This window comes from Hibiscus syriacus, unplaced genomic scaffold (assembly GCF_006381635.1).
Source record: "Hibiscus syriacus cultivar Baekdansim isolate YM2019G1 unplaced genomic scaffold, ASM638163v2 tig00117032_pilon, whole genome shotgun sequence".
NCBI classification, from domain to species: domain Eukaryota; kingdom Viridiplantae; phylum Streptophyta; class Magnoliopsida; order Malvales; family Malvaceae; genus Hibiscus; species Hibiscus syriacus.
In genome coordinates, this window is record NW_024063532.1 from 853,678 (window position 1) to 881,558 (window position 27,881).

Below are 27,881 nucleotides of genomic sequence, written 5' to 3' on the forward strand. Positions count from 1 at the left end.
TTTGGAGAGTTAACTCGTGAAAAAAAATTGGGGTTACCGTTGCTCTTTCATTTCAGGAATGAGAAATGACATAAAAAAGAAACCCCAATTTTTCTTACTTACCAAAATGTAATATTTACATGCGGATGAAGTCATCATTTTGCTTAATGTTGTCTTCTCATGAAAACTTGGAAAGCCAGCAAGTGCACAAACATCCATGACACCGAGTCTTGATATTCCACCCTCAAGGCCTGTTGAACAATAAATGCCATTTGAAGAGAGCGCATTAAAAAAAAAGGAATATTGAACTTTTGTTTTATAAACAAAACTAATATTTTACAACATTTATTCTCGTATTGACTACCTTGGTGGCAGAGGAAGTAAGAGAAATAGAAGCCGATGATGTTGCCAAGGCAGAGAGTCCCACATTGTAAGCAATAGTTCCATCAGGTTGAAAGAGACCGTAGTTCCTCTCTGATGTCGGTCCGGGCTTCAAATCTTCATTGAACAAAGCAAACAAATACACTTCCAACCTCATCTTTGGTCTCAAAGGTGTCCCCTCATTACTCATCTGCCTCCTCAACAAATTCCTGTTGTAAGATGCCGCATTCTGGACCGTAGCTCCGACCTCATTAGGGTCCCCCTTCGATGGCCACCCCGTCTCCGAAACCCTCACCTCGATCCCATTGTAACCCAACCTAGACATGGCGCAAACGACCGCGTCTACCATCGCGTATAACATGTTGTCATAGTGGAGCTTGGTGTAAGGGTCGACCATTCCTGGGTTCTTGTTGAGAAGAGCATAGTCCAACGAAATCTTGTCCGGGGAATCCTTGTAAGCAAAATACGGGTAGGCATTGATCCAAAATGGGGAACCGGTGCTGGACAAGAACTGCAAAAACCGTGACATGACACTCGAGACCTCGCCCTTGAAACTACCAGCTGAAGGAGGGTAAGATTCCTCCAGAACCGCTAATGAATTGGATGTCGAAACCTGAATGTACTTATCTAAGCCTAATTGAGCTAAAGCACCATGGATACTGACTATGGCGGGGACAAGATATCCTAGTAGCGACGTGTCGTCGTCGGTGAAGATCTCATTTCCGACGGCGATCCCGGTGATCTTGGTGGCTGGAAAATAAGGCTTGATATGGGTACTAACCCATTGTAGTGCTTGCTGGGGATCCACTACGACGGGTAACATTTGGTTTTCAACTGTGACGATAACCTCAATGTTGGAGTTGGCAAATGTTGTTAAAATCTGAGGATTGGTGTCGTAGATTCTTGCTTTTGTGAGCTTAAGGGAGCTCAAGAGATCAAGAACCTTGTCAGGTGGAGGCAAATTGTCGCCAACTTGGCCATAATTGATGCCTAAAGAATTAACTCCTTGTATAAAACCATAATCTGTAAAGTAATTAAAAAGCAATACATCAACTAAAACACATTCGACAAAGAAATAACTAATGATATCCAAATAGATCATTGAAAAAAAAGTACCTGAAAAACAGAGAGAAAATAGCAGGAGAACATGGATCATTATGCCAATTTCTTAAAAAAACTTTGTAATGAAAATGAAAAGAGAAAGAAGAGAGTGTCAAGATATAGGGAATTGAATAGAGGAAGTGAATTCTTTTCTTTGCTTGTTTGAAATTAATTTGGAGGGCAGTTGTCTCAAGGGGGTTTTAGCTTTGCCTTGTCCGTGTTGCCTTCGTTATCTTACCACCTTAAGCTGGGTTTTTAAACCCTCTTGGGTTCTTCCAGTACTCCATGTCTTTCTTTTCTGACACACGTCAACTTGTCCCAATATCCTTAACGTGAAATTTTGACACAATTGCCCTCGCCCGCTTTCTTCGGACAAAAGGAAAGGTGAAGGTCCAACCCTTGGTTTAATGCAGCATTATACTTTTTCTACTATATTTATTTATTTTGGTTAATAAATGATAATATCTTAAAATTACTATATTTTTAATAATATTTCCATTTATTAAAATGTATGGATGAAATCATCGATTGTCACATATTTAATTAGCAATATTTTTCATGTTGAAGTAAGGCATAGCCTATAGGTGTAATTTTGTCTTATTTTTAAGAAGAGAAATTTATAGTTATGAATGGAATGGTGATAACATAGATTCTTCTTTAATCTAAAACAAAATCTACCCTTTAGATTCCTATACCTCTTAAGGCTTATATTATTCTATTAAGGTCAATAAATTGTGTAGAAGGACAAGAAAGCCTGGTTTCATGACTCATTTTAACCAACACAACTGCACTAGCCACCGTGAGTTAAATTTACCCCTTGGCATGTGCCCCCAATATATTAAAATAACTTTTTTTTATTTCAATTGAAAGATTAATAGTCTACGAAGATTTAACAAATACTTAATTTTCTAATGAAAATTCGAAATGGAGAAAAAAATTATTAGTACGACCATTCACTCATCATAGCAACATTATGATAGAGTCTTTGACCTATACAACCGATGGTTGATGCCACCAAATACAATTCGTAACTATACCCAGTACTTGCAATACAATTAAAATTATGATGATCAAGTAATGTGATAGAATTACAAAGGTTTATTATTATTTTAATCCAGTCGTGTTTTCATCAAAATTAAAGTCATAATTGATCTTTTCCATTCATCGACCAATTCGATTTCCTATAAGAGATTTTAAAATTAACTAGTGCACCATTTACGAATCACTTTAAAGATAAGGTAATTGACAGCTGCAGTTCTCCTTCAAATCCAACTCATCTAAATTAATTTGTTAGTTTGAAAATTACAACTTGAAGGAAATAGAAAGAGGCATTGTGACACTGCTTTTTGGGAAGGAGACAACCGAGGTATGTGTAACAATGGTTTCAAGTCTTCATAATATATTATTTGTATGGGGGGAAATGTTGTCAAAATATGATAAATTAAAACTAAGAAAGAAACACATCTGAAAAAGTAAGGTTTGGTGAATAGATAAGGAATGTATACGTATAAATTTCCAAAGATTAAGTGTCCTTATCTTCATTTATGGTTTCTTTTCAATCTTTTAATTTTTTTTGGTATTTCAAATGAAAATGACGCTTTTGGATATAAAAAGGATATTTGGGTTCGTAAGTTTGTTGAGTTTAATTTAAAAAAAATCAAAGATAATATTTGCTTGAATTTAAGTATTGTAATAACCATGAGAAAAACATGTTACAGTTTCCAGATGGCAGGTGCTCCCAACAATAAAAGAAAGCAGGGTATTTTTACACGCAGGCAAATGTGTTGTAGTTGATGAAGAGTCAAAAGATAACCGCCAACATGGTACAAAATACAAACAAGTAGCCACCATGAGAGACTCTTCCAGGTCAAATCTTGTCATCATCCAATAAGTTTGGGATTTTGTTTATTTAAAATTTTGGACGATCCAATCGTGTCAGAATCTAAAGAGTAGTGGTGGAGGTTGAAAGGTATAAATGTATCTCCAGATTGAAACTTCAGCTGGTAATATGCATAGCTCACGAAACCTACCTTCTTCTGCCGCCTCTTTTCTTTCCCTTTCCAATTAATGAAAACCCAGAGGAGATACATCAATAATTCCTTTTTCGCCATTTCTTTATTAGAAAGAAACATATTACATATACATATGTGGTTTAAAGTTTAAACCCACGTCTAACGTATAAGTGAACCCTCCGGGTGTCCCCGATCGTTGAAAGTTTGAAATTATTTTTTTAACAATTCCTACCCGGAGGAGAAGAGAAATTTTCACTTCTAATGAATATTGAACTTACAACTTAAAAAAGAAGAGATATATTAACTAAGAACTTTTATTGACAGCTTTACCTTTTTTTTTAAAGAAAACTCTGAAAATTTTATTAAAGTGCGGCTTAATTAGTCCTAATTAATAATACTGTTTAAAATGTACTCGAACTTAGTGTCTTTAACAGAGACCTTTATATATGATGATGACGGTGAAGATGAGCAAAGCAAGAGAGACAAGTTGCATGGGAATGTGGTATAACCCCCGGCTTTGCATGTGATCTGACTGTTAAAGTGAAGGTTCGTGTTACAAAGAGGCCTATCACTAAAAGTAGTCGTCATTTCCATCTATGAATATATTACTAGATATTATCATCTCTTTCTCGGTGCTTTAATATATCATCGATAAAAAAAAGTAGAGATAAAAAAGACGACACTACTTGTGTTGCATGATCTCTATGTATATTCCATGGATTTATAATATAAATCAACAAAATATTGGAAAAATAAGAGACACGACCCATGTACTGTTTTACTTATTAGCTGGTCAATGCCATCTTCTTCTTCTTTTACTTTTTTATTTGCATATCCGAATGGGATTTTGTGTGTATCCTAAAGAAGATGACCAAAGAGACATACTTTTGATAAAGACATTTTGGTGTTAGAAAAGGAACAATCATTTCATGGATGGTTCAATGGATAGATCAACAGTATTTCCACATGAATATGTTTGCCCAAAAGCATTCTTCTTTCCATGGACACTAAAGTTTTAGAATGTAAGATGAATTACCCAAATTTTCAAAGGGTGTGCGTATGTAACTGTTGAATCCATTTTACTTTGAAAAAGGAAGCAGCCTATCTACAGCTAATTTCATTTCTCCATGCATGATGGTTCGCAACAGAGATTTACGCGATAATATAAGCCGATAGAAAAAGAAATGGAAAAGCAAAAGAATGGTTATTAGTAGGTATTCTTTGTCATGGTAGCTTTTTATATTCCGCATGCAAGTAGAATGAACAAATACATATAGAAAGAAAAAAAGTTAATAATAAAAAGATTAATGACAAGCAGCCCTGAGATTTAATTATTGAGAAAATTTTAGGACAAAGTATTTGATCCACACATTCAATACAATTCTCGATTACTAAACAAATGATAGCAATTCTCAATTCTTATTAATCATTTTTTTAACATTTTGATTCCTCTTATTTGATTATGTTATACATAAACAAATAATTATAAACGGATAAAATTTAAAATAAAAATACATTATTGATAAAAAAAATCTATAAAAAATTAAATATATTATATTATATTATATTAATAATTTTTATTAAAATTATCAAAGAGTACAAATTAACACGTAAACAACAAAATTATTATCATAAGAAAAATAAAGAACAAATTATCACGTTAACAACAAAATTATTATCATAAGAAATATCAATACTATTATTAAAATGAATATAATAATTTAAACAGGTTGACAAATGACTTTAGCATAGATCAAGAGTTTGATAAATTAATATAAAGGTCCAATTCAATGATAGAACAATAAAATAATCAAATAAACACTACTTAAAGATGTGAAGTCAATTTATTTCCAAAAAAATTAAAATGTGTCGTCAATTTTTTCTCTGGAAAAATGGTGTGAATTTAAAGAAGAATTCATACATTTGAAGGAAATATCGTATTCCTCGTTAAAAACTCCACTAATCCACGTTAAAATACGACGTAGAACTTAGAAAAAGAAAAATAAATATTACAAGAATGTATAATAAAACATCATTCATTTTCGTTAGAAATGAAAAATATTTATTAAAAAATAATATAAAATATTATGTATATGTATAATAAAAATTCAAAAAAATATATAATAAAAGTTATACAAAATATATTCACACGCGTCATCCTCTGACAAATAAGTAGATAACAATACTTAAAAAGAAAGAAAAAACCTAGTAAACAATAGTAATCTTATGACATTAGATTATTAACACATTAAAAATCGGATACGTAAATTAGCCCAAATAATTTAATGGGCCGAATGTCTTCTAGGCTTATCCGCCTCCAGAAATAAAATCATTTACGGTTGTTAATCTCAAAAGGAATGGTGGAAATCTTTTATTTGAAGGCCACCGCTCACCTTTGTATTCTTTTTAGGACAAAGTACACAAATTGTCCCCCGGTTATAGGAAACTATTTTGTTGAGTTATCCGATTATTAAAAAATTATAAAATGGTCTCTTGACTATAGAGAGTTACTTTGTTGAGTCCCACGACAATTAAAAATTACAAAATAGTCACCTATTTATTCAATATCTTTCAAACTCGTCCTTTTTCGTTAAAATGTTAACGATCGTCTGAGCTGGACGTTAACCTGTTGACTGAGATTTGATAGTCATTTGAGATTATGAGATCAGATCTTATTATATCTAATTCAGCAGTTTAATATCCAACTCAGATTGGCGTAAATTTTTTAACAGAAAAAGACTAATTTAGAACATAATGAATAGTTAGATGACTATTTTGTAACTTTTAATAGTTGATGTACTCAACAAAGTAATTCCCTGTAGTCGGGGTACCATTTTATAATTTTTAATAGTTGAGGGACTCAAGTAAGCAATATCCTATAGTTGGAGGACCATTTATGTAATTTACCCTTCTTTTTATTTAGAAAAGTATGATTAAGATTCCATTTATATTATCATTTAATTAATATTTTCATATATTGAAATGTTTCAATAATCCATACATTGATATTATAAATTTCCATTTATTTTAATTGTGTAATAATAAATAAAATGCATATTTTAATTCATATCATAAGCTTCAACAATCAAATATATGGATATAATAATCAGTATTCTTCGTCTATTCTGAAACTCAAATGTTATTTGATACAATACGCCTCTTTTACATTAAATATACCAAACGTAGCCTTATTATACAAATATCCATATATGTGTATTTGTTTTGTACAATATTGTGTATTAGAAAATATCTCTATCCTATCCTATTTGTATACTTTCACCATCAAGTATTTCCTCATACATGCCGTGGAGGCGTGGAGTCTTGAATCGCCACTCATTTCTACAGTCTCATAGAACCCAACTAGGTAAAAGAGAAGGAAAACTATTCCCCTTGTAGGGAAATAAATGGAGAAATAAAATAGGGAAAAATCTTTCAAATTAGACCAACAACTCCATTATTAATCTATTTATTTAATCACCTACCAATTTTTATGGTTATGTTTTGATTATTCAACTAATTATTTTTTTAAATCATTATTAATATTATATTTTCATTCTGTTTTGATCACCAGTCGTTAAAAAATAAACAAAAATACTGACATGATAATTTCTTTTTCAATGATGACATGTCATTATCTTATTGTGACCTGTCAATATTACTGTTGATTTTTTAGTGACGGGTGATCAAAATAGAATCAAAACATAACATTAAATATGATTTTGAAAAAGTAGTTAGCAAACCAAAACAGAACAACTAGAATAGGTTGGTGACTAAATCTGTAATTTACCCTTAATTTACGGAAGCAGAAGTACTCGAGATATAGTTAAACAAATTTAAAATAGATATATACACAAAAATGTAAAAAATAATGAAGATCTTGTTTGCTTGCTAGTCAGCCCACAACCACTTCAACTCGTCTACTGGCGGCGCCTCCAAGATCATTCTATCCAAGTCTTTAAAAGAATAACCCTTGGTTAACATGGAAGCACCGCCACTGCCGACGCCAGGAGTGGCAGCGTTCCATGACCTCTCAGCAGCAACCTTTCCATTCACCTTTGTATCGGCTTTTAAACCGGAAAATGAACTCTCCTCGATCCATGCAACGCAACAATCCTTGCCCGTGAGGTTTTGAACAACAGATTTGAAGCTTTGGGGGTCTGTTTCAACATACTGAGTATTAATTAGCACTACCTTAACATCTTCATGGGATGCACCTCTAGCCGACATTAAAAAGAAACAAATAAACTAAAGTAATCGGAACCAGTATTTCTTTGCTTGCGTATAGGAAACAACTTTAGAGCTATGTTGCAAGTTGTAACGTGGGTTGGAGGGGATGGTTTTATAGAGGGCAAAACAAGAGGGTGTGGCGTTGGGTTGACAGCATGACAAAGGAAATTGTGCACAGTCAAAGCAAAACTCCTTTGGTTGGCCCGCAAGGAGAGGATCAAATTAGCGAGTCTTCGTCAAAGCACGCTTGCAAGGAATTGTCCAAAGTCTTTCCTCTTCTAACAGTCATCTTTCATATTATATTTATAAATTGATCATATACAAACAATTTTTTGATAAAATTAGTAATGTTCAATTATTTATTTTTTCCTGGAATTTAGACAAAGGCTAAGCGGATCAATGATTGAATATTTGACTAATAGTTAATAGACAAGAGTTAATTCTTTTTAATATGTTAACTCCTGGATAAACCATTTTATAATATCTTGTGCGTGTGTGATTGACATTATAAAAGAGAATCATAATATTGTTTCTTTGGATAAGTGAAACTGACCTTGTCTCCTTTTTTCCCAGGAGTTTCAGACCGCACACCCCAACACCAGGTTTCTCCGAACCTGCACGAGAGCGGTTTCCTTGATGATAAAATAGTCCAATTCTTGTTTGGTGCATCGACGTGGAGGAAATCTAAGAATTCCGTTAAGATTTATGAGACAGTTGTAAGTGATAGGGACATGACATGATGTCGTAAACTTGGCAAAGGAAGGTTAATGGAAATATATAAGATGTTTCCGCAATGGACAATCTCAGATATTTCTTACTGAAAGAGAGAGAAGCATTCTAACTTTCATTTTAGCTTTCTAATCCCATTAATATTGCATAATATGCTGTGTTTTGACTTTTGATCTATCAAGACATTTAACTAGGAATGTACTTAGCATCTTCCCTGTTATTCCCACGTGCAAAATCAAACCGGAGCATTACATCATAATGGAAATTGCGTAGAAACTCCATGTGTTGGAGAGAAAATTAGTATGATGGAGAAGTTGAAAATTACTGGAGATATTGTTGATGGTGAAAGAAATATGCATGGGCGGTTGTCACAATTTTGCTCGGTACACGTTCACAGGGTATGAAAGAGGAAAATGAAAAGAAAAAGGGGGAGATTCCAAGTACATGAATCTCTATAACTCTTCTGGGCTTGCCTTCCCTTTCGTTCCATTAATAAAAATAGTGGAAAGTCAAAATTATATATTAATATCACTCATATTCTGCTTTTTTCGCCCATAATTCATGGCGATGCTTTAAGCGTAATTACTTAACTTGTAAGATAACGTGAAATTGGTTCTCTTGCCACTGTTGGGCAAGTGTTCTTAAGTTCCTACAAGATCTTGTAAGGACTACCCTGGAATCTCAACCACACTAAACACAATTATACCTTGGTAAAGCTTAAAGCAGAAAGACCAAAGTTTAAGACAGGCGCATAATCTTCTTTCTGCACATCATTCATCAATCAGGCCAGCGAATGTGAAACTTTTCCTTCAACATCAGTGTAAATTTCAGTCAATATGTTATGGACAACATTTCACGTAAGAATAACAGTAAGAATCCAGAAATTTAAGTGTGATTGGTGAAATATATTTGATTATCAGATTACCGATAGACAACAGTCATTCTAACTCTACAGCATTTATAACTTTGTATAATTACGGATTATTAAACAACATACAAGACACAACATGTGATACTTCAGAGAAGCTAAGCAAACAGAACCTTTGAACTCGAGGGCGTCAAGTCAGATAAACGTTTTGGGGCATCAATTACATGCCACCGAACACCGAAGCTCCTCTTCTCGGAGCTGCCTGTTTGATTCTGGCTTGAAATATAGCCCACACCAACATGAAGGTTGCGACCCAGAACATATATTCTGTTATCGCATGTACTGACAGCAAAAGGTTTGCATATCTGCTCCGGTAATGGAGGGCCTTCTATTGCTTCCCAGGAATCACTGTCTGGATCATAAACCTTAAGCTTCATTCTTTCAAGCTCAGAAACCACAAATAAGTGCCCATGGACCACCACACTCGAGCCAGTCCAGCCTTCTCTCAATCCCACAGCCATACTCTCCCAGCTATTAGTTCTCGGATCATAAACCTGACCCCTAGGAGAAACGAAGAATGGCCACAGCCAGCCTTCTGTCACAAGAAGCTTCCCATCGAGAACTGCTGAATCATACGATGCCATATTTGTCCCCATGCTTGCAATGGGATCCCAACTACCCTTTGCAAGATCTAAAACCTCAGCCGAATCAAGCTCAAAAAGATCCCCACTGTTTCCACCAGCTACATATATCATACTATTGATCACTTCACTTGCAAAAAATGATCTAGCAGTATTCATATTATTCATCACAGTCCAACGGTTTTTCTGGATCTCATACTTCAACACCAAGTCAAGTGGGCAATCAACATCAGAGACCATACCCCCACAAACAAAGAGCACACCCTCATGAGGAATCGAAACACATCTAAAACCATGGGGACAAACTTCGTCTTTGCATGGCATTACCGGAATTGTATGCCAAGTAAAGTGGGTAAGATCAAGAACCTGCCATTGTATTTTCCCAGTGCATTTGTGGAAGGCCAATACAAATAGCCAAGGGTCTTTGAAACCTAATTCCTTCCTTCGGGTGAAAAACCGCTCTTTATTACCAAGCAGAAGATGCCATTGCTTGCATACAGCTTTGCAAGCTGCAAGACTCTCAACTGGAAGCCGAAGGAGACAATTAAGAGCCACATCATCCGGAAGACCTGGAATAACAGGTTCTCCTCGAAGACACGACTCATACTCTGATGAGGGATTCAACAATGAAGATGGAACCACAGACAATCTAAATTTTGGGGATAATGTCATCTGAGAATCCCCTAGTTTATGTACAGGTGCCTGCTGCGACGACAATCGAACCCTTTGCATCTTGCTCTCAAAGCACAGGAATCTAAATCCTTGAAGACCACTCAAAGGATCTTGTTCAAGCTAGGAATTTTCTGATGTTACTTTTCATCAAATGAATTCACTTGTGAATGGAAGAACCTAAACATCCACCAATCCCAATCCAAACTTGAAAAATTCTATTCCAAGTTGGCCACTTATTAAGGAAGAATTATTTTTCACTGAAATTTGCAGATGCACCTAAAACAAAAACACGTTTTCCCTTTTACGCAAATTCCTTCAAGACTATCGTAATTCACCAATAATAATCTCTGAATGATCCAAATTTCAATTCCTATGAACCAAAGATAATAACTTTAACACTTTCTTTATGTATAAAATTTTGCCTATCGAAATAAAAATTAGAGGAATCTAAATCAAACAATAATCATGACATGGTAGAAAATTATATCGAGAAAACAAAAAAGCCAAAAGGATAGAATTAATACATCAATAGTTTCATGAATAGAAACTTTAAAAAAATCTAAACTTTTGCACCTAATCCAACAAGAAAACCAGAAATCGATTAAAACCGCATCATATATCTCATAGAAATGAAGTATTTAAAACCAGCAGAAACTGACGATTCACAACATAGGCTAAACCCTGAAAATATCTTATCCTATCTAACTTAAAAACAAAGCAGATAGCATAAAAGAAGAAAATATATGAAAAACTGATATGTAAGACTTACAAAGAAGTATTTTTTCAACAGTTGCATAAAAGATGGTGAACTTTGATGAGATTTACCGCTGGTTTTAGCATGAAAGATGTTCCTCCCCTATTCCAGTATTCTCTTAATACCAAATGTATAAAATATAAAATACTAATAATAAACAATTATTAAATTATACAATTATTCCGGTGGGAGAGAAAGGATTGATGCTGATTCTGTCATAAGCCCATTTAAAACCACGCGCTAAAGAAGTAGTCCCCGGCTGGCGAGAAAAGAAAATAGGCAGTCTGTTGAACACGCGCTTGTAACTGCGGGTGTTGGAATTTAAAACCGTATATTGTAGGTGAAAGTACAGTTGTTAAAGGTCTGGATTACCCCTCCAAATCTAAAGATAAGTCTGAAATTTGGGAGGAGAGGATTTGGTAAAATATTATGTTTCAATAAAAATTTGGTTAAAAAATTATATGTTTGAAATTCACGTCGAATTTTTTTTATTTTTTTGTCAAAAAGTTTGACTAGATTATTTTCAAAATAAATTTTCAAATTATAAAATATGACTTAAATAATTTAATATAAAAGATATAAAAAATGATATAGGATCATGTTACACAATGTAAAATTCTTTTAGTTTTATAAAAATTTATGATTGTTAGATAAGTAAAAATAAATTGATGAGATTAACAGTAAGAAATGATAAGATAATCACTGGAAAAAAAATAAGGAATCAATCTCAACTATCTATTTTTATTCATTAAACGATCTTAAATCTATGTAAAGCTAAAGAGTTTTATATTAGGTAGGTGGAACCTAACTTTATAAAAATATATCATCTTTTGATTATTTATATTTAAATTATAAATTAGAAAATTGTTATCTTTACTATTCTAATCGTACTTGTGAAATGAAGTCAAAATGTTATCAAATATGTGATTATTAAGTTAGCCTACTAATATCAACCAACTTTTAATTCAGTTGGCACTATTGCTTTTATGAGATAGGTATGGGTTTTTGACTGTTAAGTTAGGTGCACGTTATTATTAGATTATCAAGTTGGGTATCTTCAACGATCTATTTATTAAAAAGTTAATATATTTTTAAAGATGTTGAAAATTAAAATAATGATCATCTAAAAGAAAATATATTTCCAACCCAATTTAGTAATTTTCTTTAAAAATATAACTTCTAACTTATATAATAATCCACGAAGATCTACACAACATATGATTTTCAAATTATGACCATTATTTTAAATAAAAATTGATCGTTAAATAAAGCTCTTTATCACAAACTCGGATCTCATATTGAATTGAAGAAAGATTTGAGACCCATATTTTGTAAGTATTGGAATCTTTCAAGTTATTCGGGCTCTTAATAGGTCCAATGGGCCAATTCTAGGACACCAAAAATACAAACTCGCCAACTTAATTTTACAGGCCTAACCCATTTTCTATTACAATGCGGAGGGGTGACCCGACACTAAACCCAAGTTAACAGCACAAGAAAGCTGCTATCAAAATATTTGGGTAAACTATAACCGTCCTGTCACTTAATTATGTGAGTTTTAATATGACCATCAATCTTTTAATTTTTTTTTCAATCATATCACTTAAATTTTTAAATGAAGCCGGTCAAACTTTAACATTTGACGGGAGCTAACGTGATAATTAAAATTAATATAATTATATATTTAATTTTTATTACTTATATATTCTATCAATTTGGTCGACTCTCTGATTAGAGGAAAAAATGTCAAAGAGAATTAAACTTGAGAGTTGAAGGAAGAATTGGGTGCACCCTAATCACTGGGTCGAACATTACATTTGTTATATGAATTATAATGTTATGTATATATCTTATATTATGGTTGATGTTAAGAAAATTATTGGTAGGAGATGATGACTTGCCCTTTATCACTTATATGAGATGACAACTTCGATTATTTTTTATAATAAAAAACCTCATTTTCTTGATTAGATTTGTACCATCTTTCATTTCTCTAATTTTTTTTTTCAATCACGTTATTTCTCTCATTTAGTCTAAACCTATTCAACGGACACGTCATTATAAATTTGGAATAGCTTATTCAACATGTAATCTAAGGGAGATAAAATGTATCAATTTTTAACTACTCGCTCTATAGGTTATTGAGAAGATAATGATAAGTTTTGACAATTCAATAGAATCAATGAAATAATTTTAAGCATAGGTTTTGTTTAGGAGCATGTCAAGGCTTTGCATCAATAGTCAATAAGATATAATATATAAATGTTGATGGAAATAGGTAGTCGTTGACATAATTAATTAAGAACTTTTATGTTTTCTTCTAAAGTGCCATTGATTTGGCTATTTTTTAACATTATCATCTACATAATCAGATAATAATTTAGTAATCCAAGAATGTTGACTGCTTTACTTCCAACAAAAAGCTGAATCTGCGACCTGCAACAATCTATTTACATTTTCTTTTTCTCCTGGAATTTTGACATACATGGCAACATGTAATGTTAATATACGAGGACACATGAGGTATATGCATAAGGATGAAACTGAACCCATACATATAAAAAGGAATTTTAACTTTGGAAATTAACTAATCATCATGTAATTGAACAAATCTTAAAATTTTGAAAATCTCTTTTTACCAATAAAGCCAAGCTCATTGATTGCACGTAAAGAAAGAAAGCGAATGGGCGGTGGGTTTAATCTCTAAACTGAAACAACGCATAATCAATTTTGACTTTGGACAAACATTGTTAAATATAGGAAAAAAACATGGAAGAAATTTAAGACACTCCATGTATTGACCTATTTCTTCAGGCAATTGAGTATCCATTTTAAATAATAAGGGCAAAACAGTAGAGTAAACTGTTTTCGCCCTGCAATTAGAAAAAGATGGAAGATTAGAGCCATGGTTCATGTACGAGGACAATAAATTATCCCCAAGTTTGGTTAACCAATAAAGCAAAACTGAGGAAACATGGAATATGGTATACAAAACAATCTTAAGGGATAACGTGCGAAACTCTTGTTTGGGATGTTATTGCGTGACACTTTTAATATTAGATTAGTGTTCATTTTGTGTGGTTATGGCTTTTGACATGATCACCTTCCTCTTTAGGAACCTATATTTTCTCTATTTCTCTTATCTTGTTGACTCTATTCTTTGTCTTGGCTTTTATTTTTCATTCTTTCATTTGTTGAATCACCACTTTTATACCTAATTCATGGATTCATTCACACAAAAATGATGAATTCCCTTTTCATCTTTGATTTTTCTGGTAAAGAGTTTGACCCTCTTTTCACCAGTCACAAATATCAAGAAATTTTATAAGGTGCTGCCTAGAAATATGGAGAAAATGGAGGACCCCTCTTACCGACTTTTAGAGTTTATAATAATAAAAAAACTAACACCTCATCTTTGTCAACATAGAAAACGTGATAAATAGTTTTAATTTACTAGAAAACTTTTTAATTATTAAAACTCTTTTTTTTTCTTACGAAAATTATGCATGTTATGGTAAAATGTAATTACATCAATTTGTTTGGATTAGATGCGATCAAACATTTATAAAATCACATTTTTTTTTTAGATTTTATAAAAATTATCTTTGAAAATATATTTTGGTGATTTACGATTAAAGTCAATGTTAGATAGAGTTCAAGAATTAATACACATACACCACCTATAATATGCCTAAAATTGATATTTAAAAAAAAAGAATATATGTGCTATCTAGATTTTATAAAGTTTTGAATATAAAATTATTTTTAAAATTTAACCATTTAATTAAAATGTGAACAAAGCTCTTGGAAAAGCTTTTGAAATTTCTATTAACTAAACTCCCCCCTTCGTCGAATTAAAATTTCCCCTTATTAATTTTTTATAGTAAAATTTTGCAATTATAATTTCTTATTTATGGATAAAAGTTCGAATAATATATCCTCAAAACTTTTAATCATCACATAAAAGTTTAATAAATGATAAATTTAGTGGTACGAAAAGAGTTTATATTTGAGTGAAAAGTTGTTTAAGAGACCAAAAGCAGTCAATTTACGATTATCAAATAGGCTAAAATTTGATTTCCTTAATCTTACCTGCCAAATCATGTGTGGGGGGGGGGATATTCATACTAACCGGATTAATTAAGCCAAATAATTCTGCTAGTACTGTCTATGGTATAATATTATTATAATTCTTTACCTTTGTTTAATGGGATAATAGATATAATATTATAATAATCCCTTACCTTTCTTCAATGAAAATGAGGTGACTATCAAAGTTATATATAAGCTTTGATTTAACATGTAATTTAATATAATTATATACGTAAACTTTTAATCATGATTCAATTATATATTTTTGACAAATAAACATATTAATTTATTTAAATATTAAATAAATATAATTTTTAAATGCACAATTCATAAACCTCAGATGGTGCTATACTTAAAAAAATTATATTAATGATTTGTTAAATTAGTTTGGTATTATTTTTGAAAAATAATTTTTAAAAATACTGTAAAACGTATTTTAAAAAAATGCAATTTAAAATTTAATTCTAAAGATTGTTGTAAAAAGATGATTTGAAAAAGATAAATGTGTATTTTAGATATTATATTATAAATTGAAAATATAATATTTGAGGATAAAAGTATAACTTCGCCTAAAAATGATTTTCCACAATAAAAGCTAGAAATGTGAACTTTATGAGGTTATGTTAAAAACCACTTTTTCAACCATTATTTTATATCAATTTTTGGGCGATTAACATTGCTTATAGGTGGAAAATCACTTTTCTATTGTGAGTAGTATTCCCAAACTGTTATATTTTAAATTTTAATAAATAAATAAATATATATATATATATATATATATATTTAATAATTTTACTATATTTTTAATTTTTAATAGTATATATTTTATAAAATAATTTATTATTATATTAAATATACTATTAATAAAAATAAAAAAAAAACAATTTTATAATCTATGAATAAAGTAATTTTTAAATATGTTATTTCTGAAATTAAAATTTTAAAAAATTAAAATAGCTAAGATTAGAATTTAGAATTAACTAAAAAAAATATCAATATAGAGAGTAGTCATTAATAGGGGTGTTAAAAAAATTTGACTTGAATTATCTGATCCGTTGACCAGAAAAAATATTGATATTTATTATGAAAATATTTGAAGCTGCGGGTTGAGTACCCGACCTACTTTTTTTCTTTGGTTTATGGGTCAGGTTCGGGTCAAAAGATCCTTTAACTAGGTACTTGGTTTCTATATTTTTTATTTTTTTATTAAATATTTTATTCCTAATTCTCAAATTATTTCATCACGGTATTCTAAATTTCTAATTTCTTAAATTATTTCATCATAACATTTTAATTTTTAAATTTATTAAATTATTATACCTTAACATTCTAAATTATTTCTTTTAGCTTTAAAATATTATAAATTTAATTATATTTATTTAATAAATTTTATCTTTTAATTATGCAATTGGATTTTTTAAATTTTATATGTGGATTATGTATCATAGACTTTTGAATTTTATATTTTTCTATATAATTTTTAAATAATATAATTTAAAAAAATAAAAAAAATAAATTAGGTACCTGTGATATGAAAATGTCAGTATCCGAATTTTAATAGTATCTAATTTACAGGTATCCAAACTTAATGAGTCGCGATATAAATCGACATATTAGTACCTGAAAATCTCGAATACCCGATTTGAACACACCTAATCACTAAGGTATATGAATGGCCAAATCCAAAGTAATTTATATTTCTCAAATCTATTTTGTATAATTAGTTTAGAGTGATTATAAATTAATATTATTTGTTTAAAAACATTTTAATCAATTGACAATGAATAATACTCTATTTTATTATTGATATCATTAAATGAGCTAAACAAACTTCAACTTTTATTTTTCTTTGGATCATGAAAAAAAGACAGACTGAAAAATACAACCAGAACTACCTATTCTTATTGGCGATTGAATAACATCAAAGGAATCGAGAGACATTATTGAATCCAAATGTCATTTCAAGAGAAAGTACAACTGTCCCAAAATTATGAAGCCACTTGGTGAATGGTCGGTGCCAGAAGCTAATAAGATAAATTGGTGAGTGGAGTGTCAATTCCTCTTCTTCTTCTTTTGTATCAAGGCATAATACATCAGCGTCCTCGTCCTTTAATTTGTTGCTTCATCAAAGTAGAAACTTGGGAACAGTATATAAACCCAATTCGTGAATCAATCAATTACTCAAATTTCTTGATATTTTTCAGCAACAAGTTTTGTAATATGAAAACAAAATGGAATTTAAGATATAATATATCAATTCACATTACAATGGATTTTTTCTAAAGATCAAACCAAGCAGACTGAACCGATCATTAGAGTTTTGAACATGTTGCTAAAGTTTTGCAGATGAATAAGCATGCATGCCACTCACATCATCCCAGGGGAAAGAAAGTCTTAATTTCAACCAGTTACTTATTATGGATGGATTTTGGGTTAGGAAAGACCTGAACATGCACGACAACTTTACAACAACTTGCAATGACAATTGACATGACATGAAATGAAATCGAACCAAACAAATAGCAAAACGTTCTGTTATGTTTTCCTTGTAAATAACTTGGATCTTTGCTTCTAATGATCCTTTATCTTTATATAACCATTGTGTTTTTTCTAGGATATATTGATCCAAGATGTCGGGTCTTACGTAAAAGTATGTTGTTTTGTATTATAAGTTTGGTAATAAGGACATTTGCCAAGTTGGTAGGCAAAATGGTAAGATATGATATATTTGTTATGTTTGAATTAAGGTGGGCTCAACTGTACGTGTTAGGTATGAAAGTATGATTTAGGTTATGTTTGAATGAATTTTTTTTTTTGGAAAATTCAAATTTATTACCCAAAGAGCAGAAACTGCTACAAAAAACAATCAGAGTTCTGATTACATTTGATCGACCTACTTACAAAAAGAATCAACGATCAGCTATACCCTAATGATTACAGAGAATAATATTAACACTATTTGTTCTATTAATATTCATACCCCTAAGTTGTAACCTTACAATATCCTTAATGTCATTGAACATTTCTTCAACAGTCCTGGATCGACCTTGGAACAATCTTTTGTTTCTTTCTTCCCAAAGTATGTAAATGAGAGCATTCTTCATGACTATAGTGAGCAGGGATTTACCTTTCCAAGTAGAACTAGCCCATGCCAAGAAAGCTTCCCATGATAAAGCTTTAAACTGCAAACCAGTAAGTGAGAATATTGCTTTCCATAGGTAATCTGCCGTAGAACACTTTAGAAATAAATGATCCATTGTTTCCAATTCAACACTACAAAAAATGCATTGATATTCATTGATAATCCCCATGCGTTGTAATCTTTTCTTTGTAGGAAGTTTGTCAAGAAAAGCCATCCAAACTATCATATTATGCTTAGGAATATGTAAAGGAAACCAAATCAGCTTCTGCTAAGGGACCTTAGGTCTTTTCACCCGGATAGAATCCCAGATGTCACTCGCTTTATTAGCTCAAGAAGATAGAACATGGTGAGCCTCAGGTCTCATTTTCAGTAATCTCTTTAAACTCCAACTAGTAGTGGATTTAACTTCAACAGACCATAAATCTTTATCCTTGAGAACATAGCTTTTGAGCCAAGCTACCCATAAGGAACCTTCACCTGCAAAAATGCTTTTAATTAATAGGATCATGCATGCTTTATTCAATGACTTCATATCTTTGACTCAAAGCCCTCCTTCAGATTTCAAAAAAAAAATATTTTTCCAGCTCACTCTAGCTCCAATAGCAGCTTTTTCAGAACATTTTTAGAAGAAGCGTGAACAAAGTTACTCAACCTTCTTCAAAACAAAATAAGGCAGGAAAAGTTGCCTGCACCAGAAGTTTGCAATACTAGACAACACAGTTTTGATTAATTCCAGCCTGTTAGCGTAGCTAAGAACTTTACCAGACCAATGATGCAACCTTGATTTAATGTTATCAATGAGGGGCACACAATCCTTATCAGAAATTTTCCTAGTGAGCAGGGGGATGCCTAGGTATCTCACTGGCAGACAACCAAGATTGAAGCCAGTGATTTGCTTAATTTTCTCAAGAGTACCATTAGACATACCAACAACAAATAATTCACTTTTAGATGCATTAAGTTTGAGGCCAGACATATCGTAAAACAAGTCTAAGACACTAGTACCCCAATTACAGATTCAACAGTCCCTTTGAAAAAAATAAGGAGATCATCAACAAAGGATAGATGAGTCAGACCAATTCTTTTACATTTGGAATGGAATCCAAACAAACCTTTGACAACAGCCAAGTTAAGGAGCCTTGATAGGACATCCATGGAAAGAACAAAAAGTAAAGGAGAAATAGAGTCTCCTTATCTTAAACCTTTAGCACCCTTAAAAAATCCAGTCAAGCTCCCATTGAAAGAAATAGAATAACTTGCTGTTGAAAGAAAGATTTCAATCCAATTAATAAAAATACTTGGAAGTCCAATGGCCTTCAAAATAACATAAATGAAGCTCCGATTAAGAGAATCAAAGGCTTTATGGAGATCAATTTTTAGAGAGCATCCAGGAGATAAATTCTTTCTACTATAGCCTCTTACCAATTCCTGAGCTAGTAGAGTGTTATCTACAATACTTTTACCTTTAACAAAAGCATTTTGATTAAGAGTAACCAATTCAGGCATGAGACATGTCAATCTTCTAACCAGAATCTTTGAAATGGCTTTATAGACCACAGAGCAACAAGAAATAGGCCTAAAGTCCTTAACTTTACTTGGGTTAGGGATCTTTGGAACCAAAGAAATAACAGTAGCATTGAAAACAGGGAGTAGAAAAGACTCTTGAAAGAATTGAGTTATGGCATCAATAACATTATTTTCAATGATAGACCAAGATTTTTTGAAAAAGAAAGGCGTAAAACCATCAGAGCCAGGTGATTTGTCATTACCTTGGCAGAAAAAAGCCTCCTTTATTTCATCCTTAATGATATTCTTCACAAGATCAGAAGCCTTATCAGCAGGCAAGGAATACTGGATTAGGTCCTTCAACAGGTTAGGATCAATAGTTTTAACTGAAGGATCAACAATACCAATCAAGTTGGGAAAAACATTTATCACCTCTGCTGACATTAGATCAAAAGTTTCAAGCCTGTTACCTTGTTCATTAATAAGGATTCGAATAATGTCTCTTTTGTTTTTAAGAGCAACAGCAGAATGGAAAAATTTAGTGCATTTATCTCCCTCTTTCAGCCATTGCACTTTTTCCTTTTGTCTTTTGTCTGAAGAACAAAGCTTCACCTTCTTCCAGATTTTTTAGTTCATTTTGCAGGTGCAACTCATTTTCAATGACATCCTCACCTCTTAGAGTTTTAAGTTGATGTTGCTCCAATTCTTTTTTCTTTTGCTTTACCCTATCATAAACTTCAATGTACCAAGACTGGTTAAGATTCTTTAGGCTAACTTTCAATCGCTTTAACTTGGTGAAGAGAATCTGCATTGGGTTCCCATGAGCAGGAATAAGCCAAGACTGCTTAACCATTTCCATGAAATTAGGATGTTGAGTCCAAAAATTAAAGAACTTGAATGGCTTTGGGGGATTTGCTTGGACTTCTTTAGAAAGCCAAACTTGATCCAGACAGTGATCTGAGACGCCAGGAGCAAGAAATTCAACATGAGAAGTCTAGAAAATGCTCACCCATTATGGATTAACTAACACTATCAAGTTTCATAGTAAGGTAGGAATTCTGCTGCTTGTTGCTCCAAGTGAAAGAAGGACCAAAGAAAGGGTGGTCTAAAAGGTCAAGATCAAATAGAACTTCTTGAAAGTCTCTCACATCAGTAGAAATTAAAGGGCCAAGAAGATAATAGTCAGAACTCTCATTTGGATGCAAGATTATGTTAAAGTCACCACCAATGATCCAAGGGAAATGACCCACAGTAGATTCCAAGTCACGTAGTTGTTGCCAAATGAGTCTTCTAACAATACCATCATTGTTGCCATAAACAACACTGATAACAAGAGGAGCACCTTGGTACAACCCCTTAATTGTCATACACTGATCAGAAACTTGAACAACCGAGAAGTCTAAACCTTTCTTCCAAAGGATCCATATCCTACCATTTAAGGCATAATCATAATTAGTGTAAGCATTCCAACCATCAAACTTACTTCCAAGAATAACAAATGACTTCTCTGCTTTAACTCTTATCTCTAACAAACAAAAAACACCCACTTAGTTTTGAAAAGCTCTTCTTATTACTCTATCTTGTTTTAGAGAAAAGTTGAGTCCTCTTATATTCAAAAAAACAAAGATCATTAGGATGGAGTGTCCATTGTACCCCATTTACCATCAACTACATCATTATTTGGTTTCTCTAATTTTTCTTTCTTTTTCGACTTTTGTTCTTTAACTATGGCAGCCACTCCTAATGAAGTTGTGCGTGATTTTCTTTGTTGACCCTCTGGAGTAGAAGGGATTTTCTCAACATCACTAAGAACTTCAAACCTGTTTGCTGAACCAGTTAGATCCGCTTTAACTTTCTCTTTTGCTGGTCTACCCTTTTTAGGAATAGTAATAGAAGATTCTCTTTAGCAGAATGATCTTTATTCTCCTCATCAGGTTCTTTATTTCCATTTTCTAATTCTTCAACATTTTTACTAATTTTCTTCGTATCATTAGAAATAGGAATTTCTTTTTCCTACAGTAATTCAATACCTCCAACAGAAGGTTCTACCTCTGTAACTTTATAAAGATCTTCCTTTTTCCTCCATACTTGAGTTTTGAAAGGAACATGGTTTTTAGATTCCATACAACCCTTATAGTTATGGCCAAAGATTTTATAATTCCTACATCGTGATGGAATCCAGGGCACCTCAACCACAATCGAAACTTTTTCCCCATCCTTAAGTACCACTTCAACATATTTAGGTATATCATCATTAACACCTATTTCGATACAGATTTTGGCATACTCAAGGTAAGATTTAGCTGCAGTAACAGTATTCATGGAAAGAGGAATTCCAATTGCATTCACTATGCAGCTTAAACCAGTTCGACAAAATAAATCTAGAGGAACATTGTAGAGATGGACCCGAATTGGTAATCTAGATAAATCGAAGTTTAACTTTTCAAGTTCGGTTCTCATTTCCTAAGAATCAATGGTTTATTTAAGATATGACAGGGGCCATTTTCTAATACCTAGTCCCGAGCAGATTCAGAGGAGAAGGAAAAAACATAGAGATTGTTCCCTGCTAAGCTTACCTAGACTCGCGCACCCGCCAATGCTTTCTTCCACAGGCTATCCACAAGTCATTGCATAGCAGCGAAGCTCGGGCCAGCACTAAGGAATTGTCCCACAAGCGAGAGCTTCCATTCATTAATTCCAGCTTCGAGCACCTCAGGAGGGGGTTGAACAGTTGTAATTCCATCACGAACCCTAGGGGGAAAATATTCTAGGTCCTGACCCACTGTACACCCGAAAAGCTTCCTCCAATCCATAGGGTTTTCACTCATGGTGACTAGAAGAATACAAAAAAGACTAGCGAAAAAGAAAAAGCACCGAAAAAGAAGGAGAAAAGCACCAGAGATCCATTAATTCCGTTAGCCCTGCTAACGTGCACCCAAAGAAAACTCTTATCGTGCGCCTAATAATTCTTTGATATTCAGATTTATCTATGGCCGTTGAATGCAAAATTGGTAAATGAAGTAAAGGCATTTTTTAGGTGCATTGTAATGAAAATTACTTAATATGCTAGATATTGTCTTGACATCTACCATTATATGTATACTAAACTTGCTTAAATAGGTTGCGGTGAAATTACACATGTTTAATATTGTTTGAAAGCATGAAAACTTGAAAATCTGCATAATTTATATAATTTAGATTTGTATTGATACTCCTGGCTCGGTATCAATACTAAAGTTTTTGGGATTAATGTTGATATCACAATTTAATATCGTACTCACACGTTAACATCAATGCTCTTGCTCTAATATCAATATCAAGGTTTTCACAATCAGTATTGATATCATAATTTAGTGTTAGTACTCATACATTAATATTATACCCTTGTTCTCTTATCAATATTAAAGCTTTAAAATAATAATAATAAAAAAAAAAGAAAAGTTGACATGAGGTGTTTAAAAAATGTTTTTTAATTACTTTGCCATGATTATTGAACTGTTTACTTTGTAATTCTTTAAATATTTATTTATTTTTAATTGGATTAAATTTTTTTCCATATTGCTTCGTTAGCCTAATGTAATATCTCCTTCTCAATCTATAGATTTTAAGTTGAAAAGAAGGTGTTACACACTTAATATTACAAGGCTTGTTCTAATATTTATTTTTATCGTCTCCCGACATATCTCGTTTCATTTATCTTATAATATTTTATTTTTTATTTAAAAAAAAACTCTATAACTACCGATGAAACTTTTAGATTTTATGAGGTTAACAAAATCGCATGTGCCTTAAAATACATTTTAAAAGATAAAAAGATTATTTTAAAATGAGATATATTAGTCCCTACAAGATATGATTAATTATAAAACTAAAAGAAAATCGAATGACCGTGTATCCATGAACGGAGTTAATGAAGGTTTCATCAATCACAAATTGTAAAATCAAGTAATTTGTTCGTTCAAATATTTGATCTTAAATTCGTCCAAACATATATAAAAATAATCTCTTAATCTATATATTTAAAATGACATATTTTTAGTATTTGAATTATTTAGTTGATGAATATCTACGAAAACAGCCCAAAAATAATAATTCAAACAGTATGTTCGTTGAGTTGGACATAACCAAATAATAAAAGTAAAGAAGGTAACCAAATTCTCGAAGGGAAGCACGAGTGTGACCATTATTATAAGTGGATATAGGCCATACGACGGCTGGAAAAGTTAGACCAGAAAACATTTGGTAAACCTTGGAGAAGAGGGAAGTGTTACTGTCCAGATATTACATACATGGAGTAAGAGAGACGAAACAGATACCAGAATACAATAATGGCTACAATAATTCAATATCGAGGGATGTGAATGAAGGTGGTATTCGGAGACATAGAGAGGAGAACATGGTAGGATGTTGATTTGACGAGGGCAATGGCATTCATTTTCATTAACCTCATGCATCAACACGTAAATTCATATTTTTTTTATGAATTTATAAATATAGGTTCTATGAAAATGAAATGATAGGATTAGTACTGTTTAGTAGAAGTAAGAAACATTCAAATTATTTTTGAAAAACTGATTTGATTTCGCTCTCTTCCTTTCTGTGGGAATGAGCGTGTTTCGGACTCTCATCTCCTTTGGTCCCTGATTTGGGGACAGTCTGTCTCTTCATACCCAACCCTTTCTTAACCAAATTTATCGCATCACTTCTAATAACAAAACTAAAGAAAATAAATAACCATTTTAATGAAAATAATATATGGTAATTTAGAGTAATAATCTCACACAATATTTTCTTTTATCAGCTAGTGGCCATTGCAGAAGTTCAACACGTGGACATCACTAGCATGTCGCCACCCACCTCCCGGATCCCCCAACTCTATTTATACCCCCCATTTTATTTTCTTTCCCTCTCCAAAGCTCTCTCATTCTTTTCTCTGGTTCTCTCTGCTAATAACGCTTTGTTTCGCCAAGGCCGAAGGAAGAAAGCACAAGCACACACTTCTTGGTTCTGGCTTAAACAGTTTAAAAGCTATGGCTTCTTCCACGAGTAATTGGGCCAAAGCCCATATTTTTCAACCTCTTTTCCACTCCTCAACGGTGCATTTCGACTGCTCTTCAACATCCATCTCCTTGAAGAGACGGCAGCCCAACAGAACCAACGTCGTTCACTCCGCTTTGCACCCTCCTTCAGTTCTCCACTTCCCCAAACAAACATACCAAAACCCCATAATCCCCGTAGACGACAATTCTGTAAATGTAGAAGCAAAACCTAAAACCCACCGCCACCAACAGTGGAATCTCCTCCAAAAAGCAGCGGCCATGGCCCTTGACATGGTTGAAACCCTCTTGGTCTCACTCGAGCATCAACACCCACTCCCTAAAACAGCTGACCCACATGTGCAAATCTCCGGGAACTTCGCTCCCGTCCCTCAACAACCCGTCAAGCAATCCCTTCCTATCACTGGCACCATCCCTTCTTGCATCAACGGCGTTTATCTCCGCAATGGAGCAAACCCTTTATTCGAGCCCGTTGCCGGCCACCACTTTTTCGACGGTGACGGCATGGTACACGCCGTCACCATTGATAATGGAAACGCCAGCTATGCCTGTCGTTTCACCGAGACACAAAGATATTTACAAGAGAAAGAATTGGGTCGCCCTGTGTTCCCTAAAGCAATTGGTGAATTACATGGCCACTCAGGGGTTGCCAGGCTCTTACTTTTCTACGCGAGAGGTCTTTTCGGCATCGTCGATCATAAACATGGCACTGGAGTAGCTAATGCTGGCTTAGTCTATTTCAACAATCGACTTCTAGCCATGTCCGAGGACGATCTTCCTTACCACGTGCAAATCACTTCCTCCGGTGATTTGGAAACAGTTGGAAGATACGATTTTGATGATCAACTCAAATCTACAATGATTGCGCACCCCAAAATCGATCCTTTGTCCAAGGAGCTCTTTGCTTTGAGTTACGATGTTGTCCAAAAGCCTTACTTGAAGTACTTCAGGTTTCACCCTGATGGCAATAAATCACCAGATGTGGAGATCCCTTTATCAGTGCCGACCATGATGCATGATTTCGCCATCACTGAGAATTTCGTGGTGATCCCTGATCAGCAAGTGGTGTTCAAGCTACAAGAGATGATTACCGGTGGGTCGCCAGTGATTTACGACAAGAACAAGAAGTCTTCCTTCGGGATTCTTCCTAAAAATGCAAGCGATTCCAAGGATATTGTATGGGTTGAATCCCCTGACACTTTCTGTTTCCATCTATGGAACGCTTGGGAAGAGCCGGAATCCGATGAAGTCGTGGTGATTGGTTCTTGCATGACACCTCCCGACTCCATTTTCAACGAATGTGAGGAGAGTTTGAAAAGTGTTCTGTCCGAAATTAGGCTTAACTTGAAGACAGGTAAGTCCACGCGCCGCCCATTAATCACGGAATCAGAGCAAGTGAACTTGGAAGCTGGGATGGTGAACAGGAACCGGCTTGGAAGAAAGACACGGTACGCTTACCTTGCCATCGCTGAACCATGGCCAAAAGTGTCGGGATTCGCCAAGGTTGATCTTTTTACTGGAGAGGTAATAAAACACATATACGGCGATGGAAGATATGGTGGGGAACCGTTTTTCTTGCCTCGAGACGACAGTTGTGAATCAGCTGAAGATGATGGTTATATTCTTTCCTTTGTTCACGACGAGAAGAAATGGAAATCGGAGCTCCAAATCGTGAACGCCATGAATTTACAGCTGGAAGCTTCAGTTAAATTACCATCCAGGGTTCCATACGGGTTTCATGGCACGTTTATAGACGCCAAGGACTTGGCAAATCAAGCTTAGTTAGACGTAAATTAAGATTAAAAGAAAGAAGCAAAAGCTTTACTGCGCAGGGAGATTTTTACAAAAGACACCCTGATTCTCATGGAGAAATTAACTTTTTGGTTGGATAATAGAGTTTTTTTTTTACCCTATCTAATATCTAATGGGTTTCAAAGAACTAGCCTGTAGCTTTTAGCATTGTAGCTATAGAATTTGAGCTGGCTGGACTCTGTTTCCTTTCTCTGCTTGAGTTTCATTTTTTTATCTGTGGAGTAATCGCATTATTGTAGATAATAAATATTTACATACAAAACAGAACAGAGTTTTTCTATTTATTATCAACTTATTTATTCCAGTATTTTTAAGTAATACTAATTTAGGATTATTTGTAAACGTCTAAATCTATCATATAAGTAGAGTACATCATGTTAGGCGTGTTTTTAATAAATATTTTGTTATAAATATATTTTTTATTATCATGTTATTCAATTGATTAAGGTCTGAGTTAATAACTAATAGATTTTATGTTCAAATTCAATGACATTGAAAAATATTTTTATTATAAATATTTTTAATTAATCACGTTTTTCTTATTATTATTATTATTATTGTATTGTGGTTTTATTGATTGAATGTTATTTTGTAATCTACTTTTTGTTTATGTGATAGATTCGAATACCATTTTATAAATAATATGTTACTTTTTTTAATAAGAAAAATATGAATAAATAAACCATTCTGGTCCCAAATTCTTTTTAATTAATTAATAAGTCGTATTATTTTGGGGTTTATGGTTCGTTGGAAGTTTCTTCTTCTTAATCTACAATTATTCTTTGAATAACGTTGCTCATGTCTCAGTTTGAAGCATGTAACTTTGGGTTTGGCGGTTCTAATTGACCCTTTTTTCCTTTATTTCCCCCCCCCCCTCCCTGTCTGCGTATATGGAAGACTTGAACTTG

The 27,881-nt window shown here is 33.0% G+C and overlaps 4 protein-coding genes across 4 annotated transcripts; 1 reads left to right on the forward strand and 3 right to left on the reverse strand.

Moving 5' to 3' along the window:
• Positions 1 to 51: 51 nt before the first annotated feature.
• Positions 52 to 1,564, reverse strand: LOC120196244 (glucan endo-1,3-beta-glucosidase 11-like). The gene is made up of 3 exons (XM_039198085.1): positions 1,477 to 1,564; positions 344 to 1,383; positions 52 to 230 (listed from the first exon to the last, which is right to left on the reverse strand). Exons 1-3 carry the CDS (start codon positions 1,514 to 1,516, stop codon positions 144 to 146), a joined length of 1,167 nt encoding a protein of 388 aa, XP_039054016.1. The 5' UTR covers positions 1,517 to 1,564; the 3' UTR covers positions 52 to 143.
• Positions 1,565 to 7,277: 5,713 nt separating this feature from the next.
• LOC120196275 (VQ motif-containing protein 1-like) lies at positions 7,278 to 7,767 on the reverse strand. The gene has a single exon (XM_039198115.1). The coding sequence runs from the start codon at positions 7,698 to 7,700 to the stop codon at positions 7,362 to 7,364; it is 339 nt and encodes a 112-aa protein (XP_039054046.1). The 5' UTR covers positions 7,701 to 7,767; the 3' UTR covers positions 7,278 to 7,361.
• Positions 7,768 to 9,280: 1,513 nt separating this feature from the next.
• Positions 9,281 to 11,463, reverse strand: LOC120196352 (F-box/kelch-repeat protein At1g30090-like). The gene is made up of 2 exons (XM_039198180.1): positions 11,380 to 11,463; positions 9,281 to 10,980 (listed from the first exon to the last, which is right to left on the reverse strand). Exon 2 carries the CDS (start codon positions 10,668 to 10,670, stop codon positions 9,456 to 9,458), a length of 1,215 nt encoding a protein of 404 aa, XP_039054111.1. The 5' UTR covers positions 10,671 to 10,980; positions 11,380 to 11,463; the 3' UTR covers positions 9,281 to 9,455.
• A 13,565-nt stretch (positions 11,464 to 25,028) lies between these two features.
• Positions 25,029 to 27,074, forward strand: LOC120196315 (9-cis-epoxycarotenoid dioxygenase NCED2, chloroplastic-like). Its single transcript, XM_039198141.1, has one exon. The coding sequence runs from the start codon at positions 25,135 to 25,137 to the stop codon at positions 26,941 to 26,943; it is 1,809 nt and encodes a 602-aa protein (XP_039054072.1). The 5' UTR covers positions 25,029 to 25,134; the 3' UTR covers positions 26,944 to 27,074.
• The last annotated feature ends 807 nt before the right edge of the window (positions 27,075 to 27,881 follow it).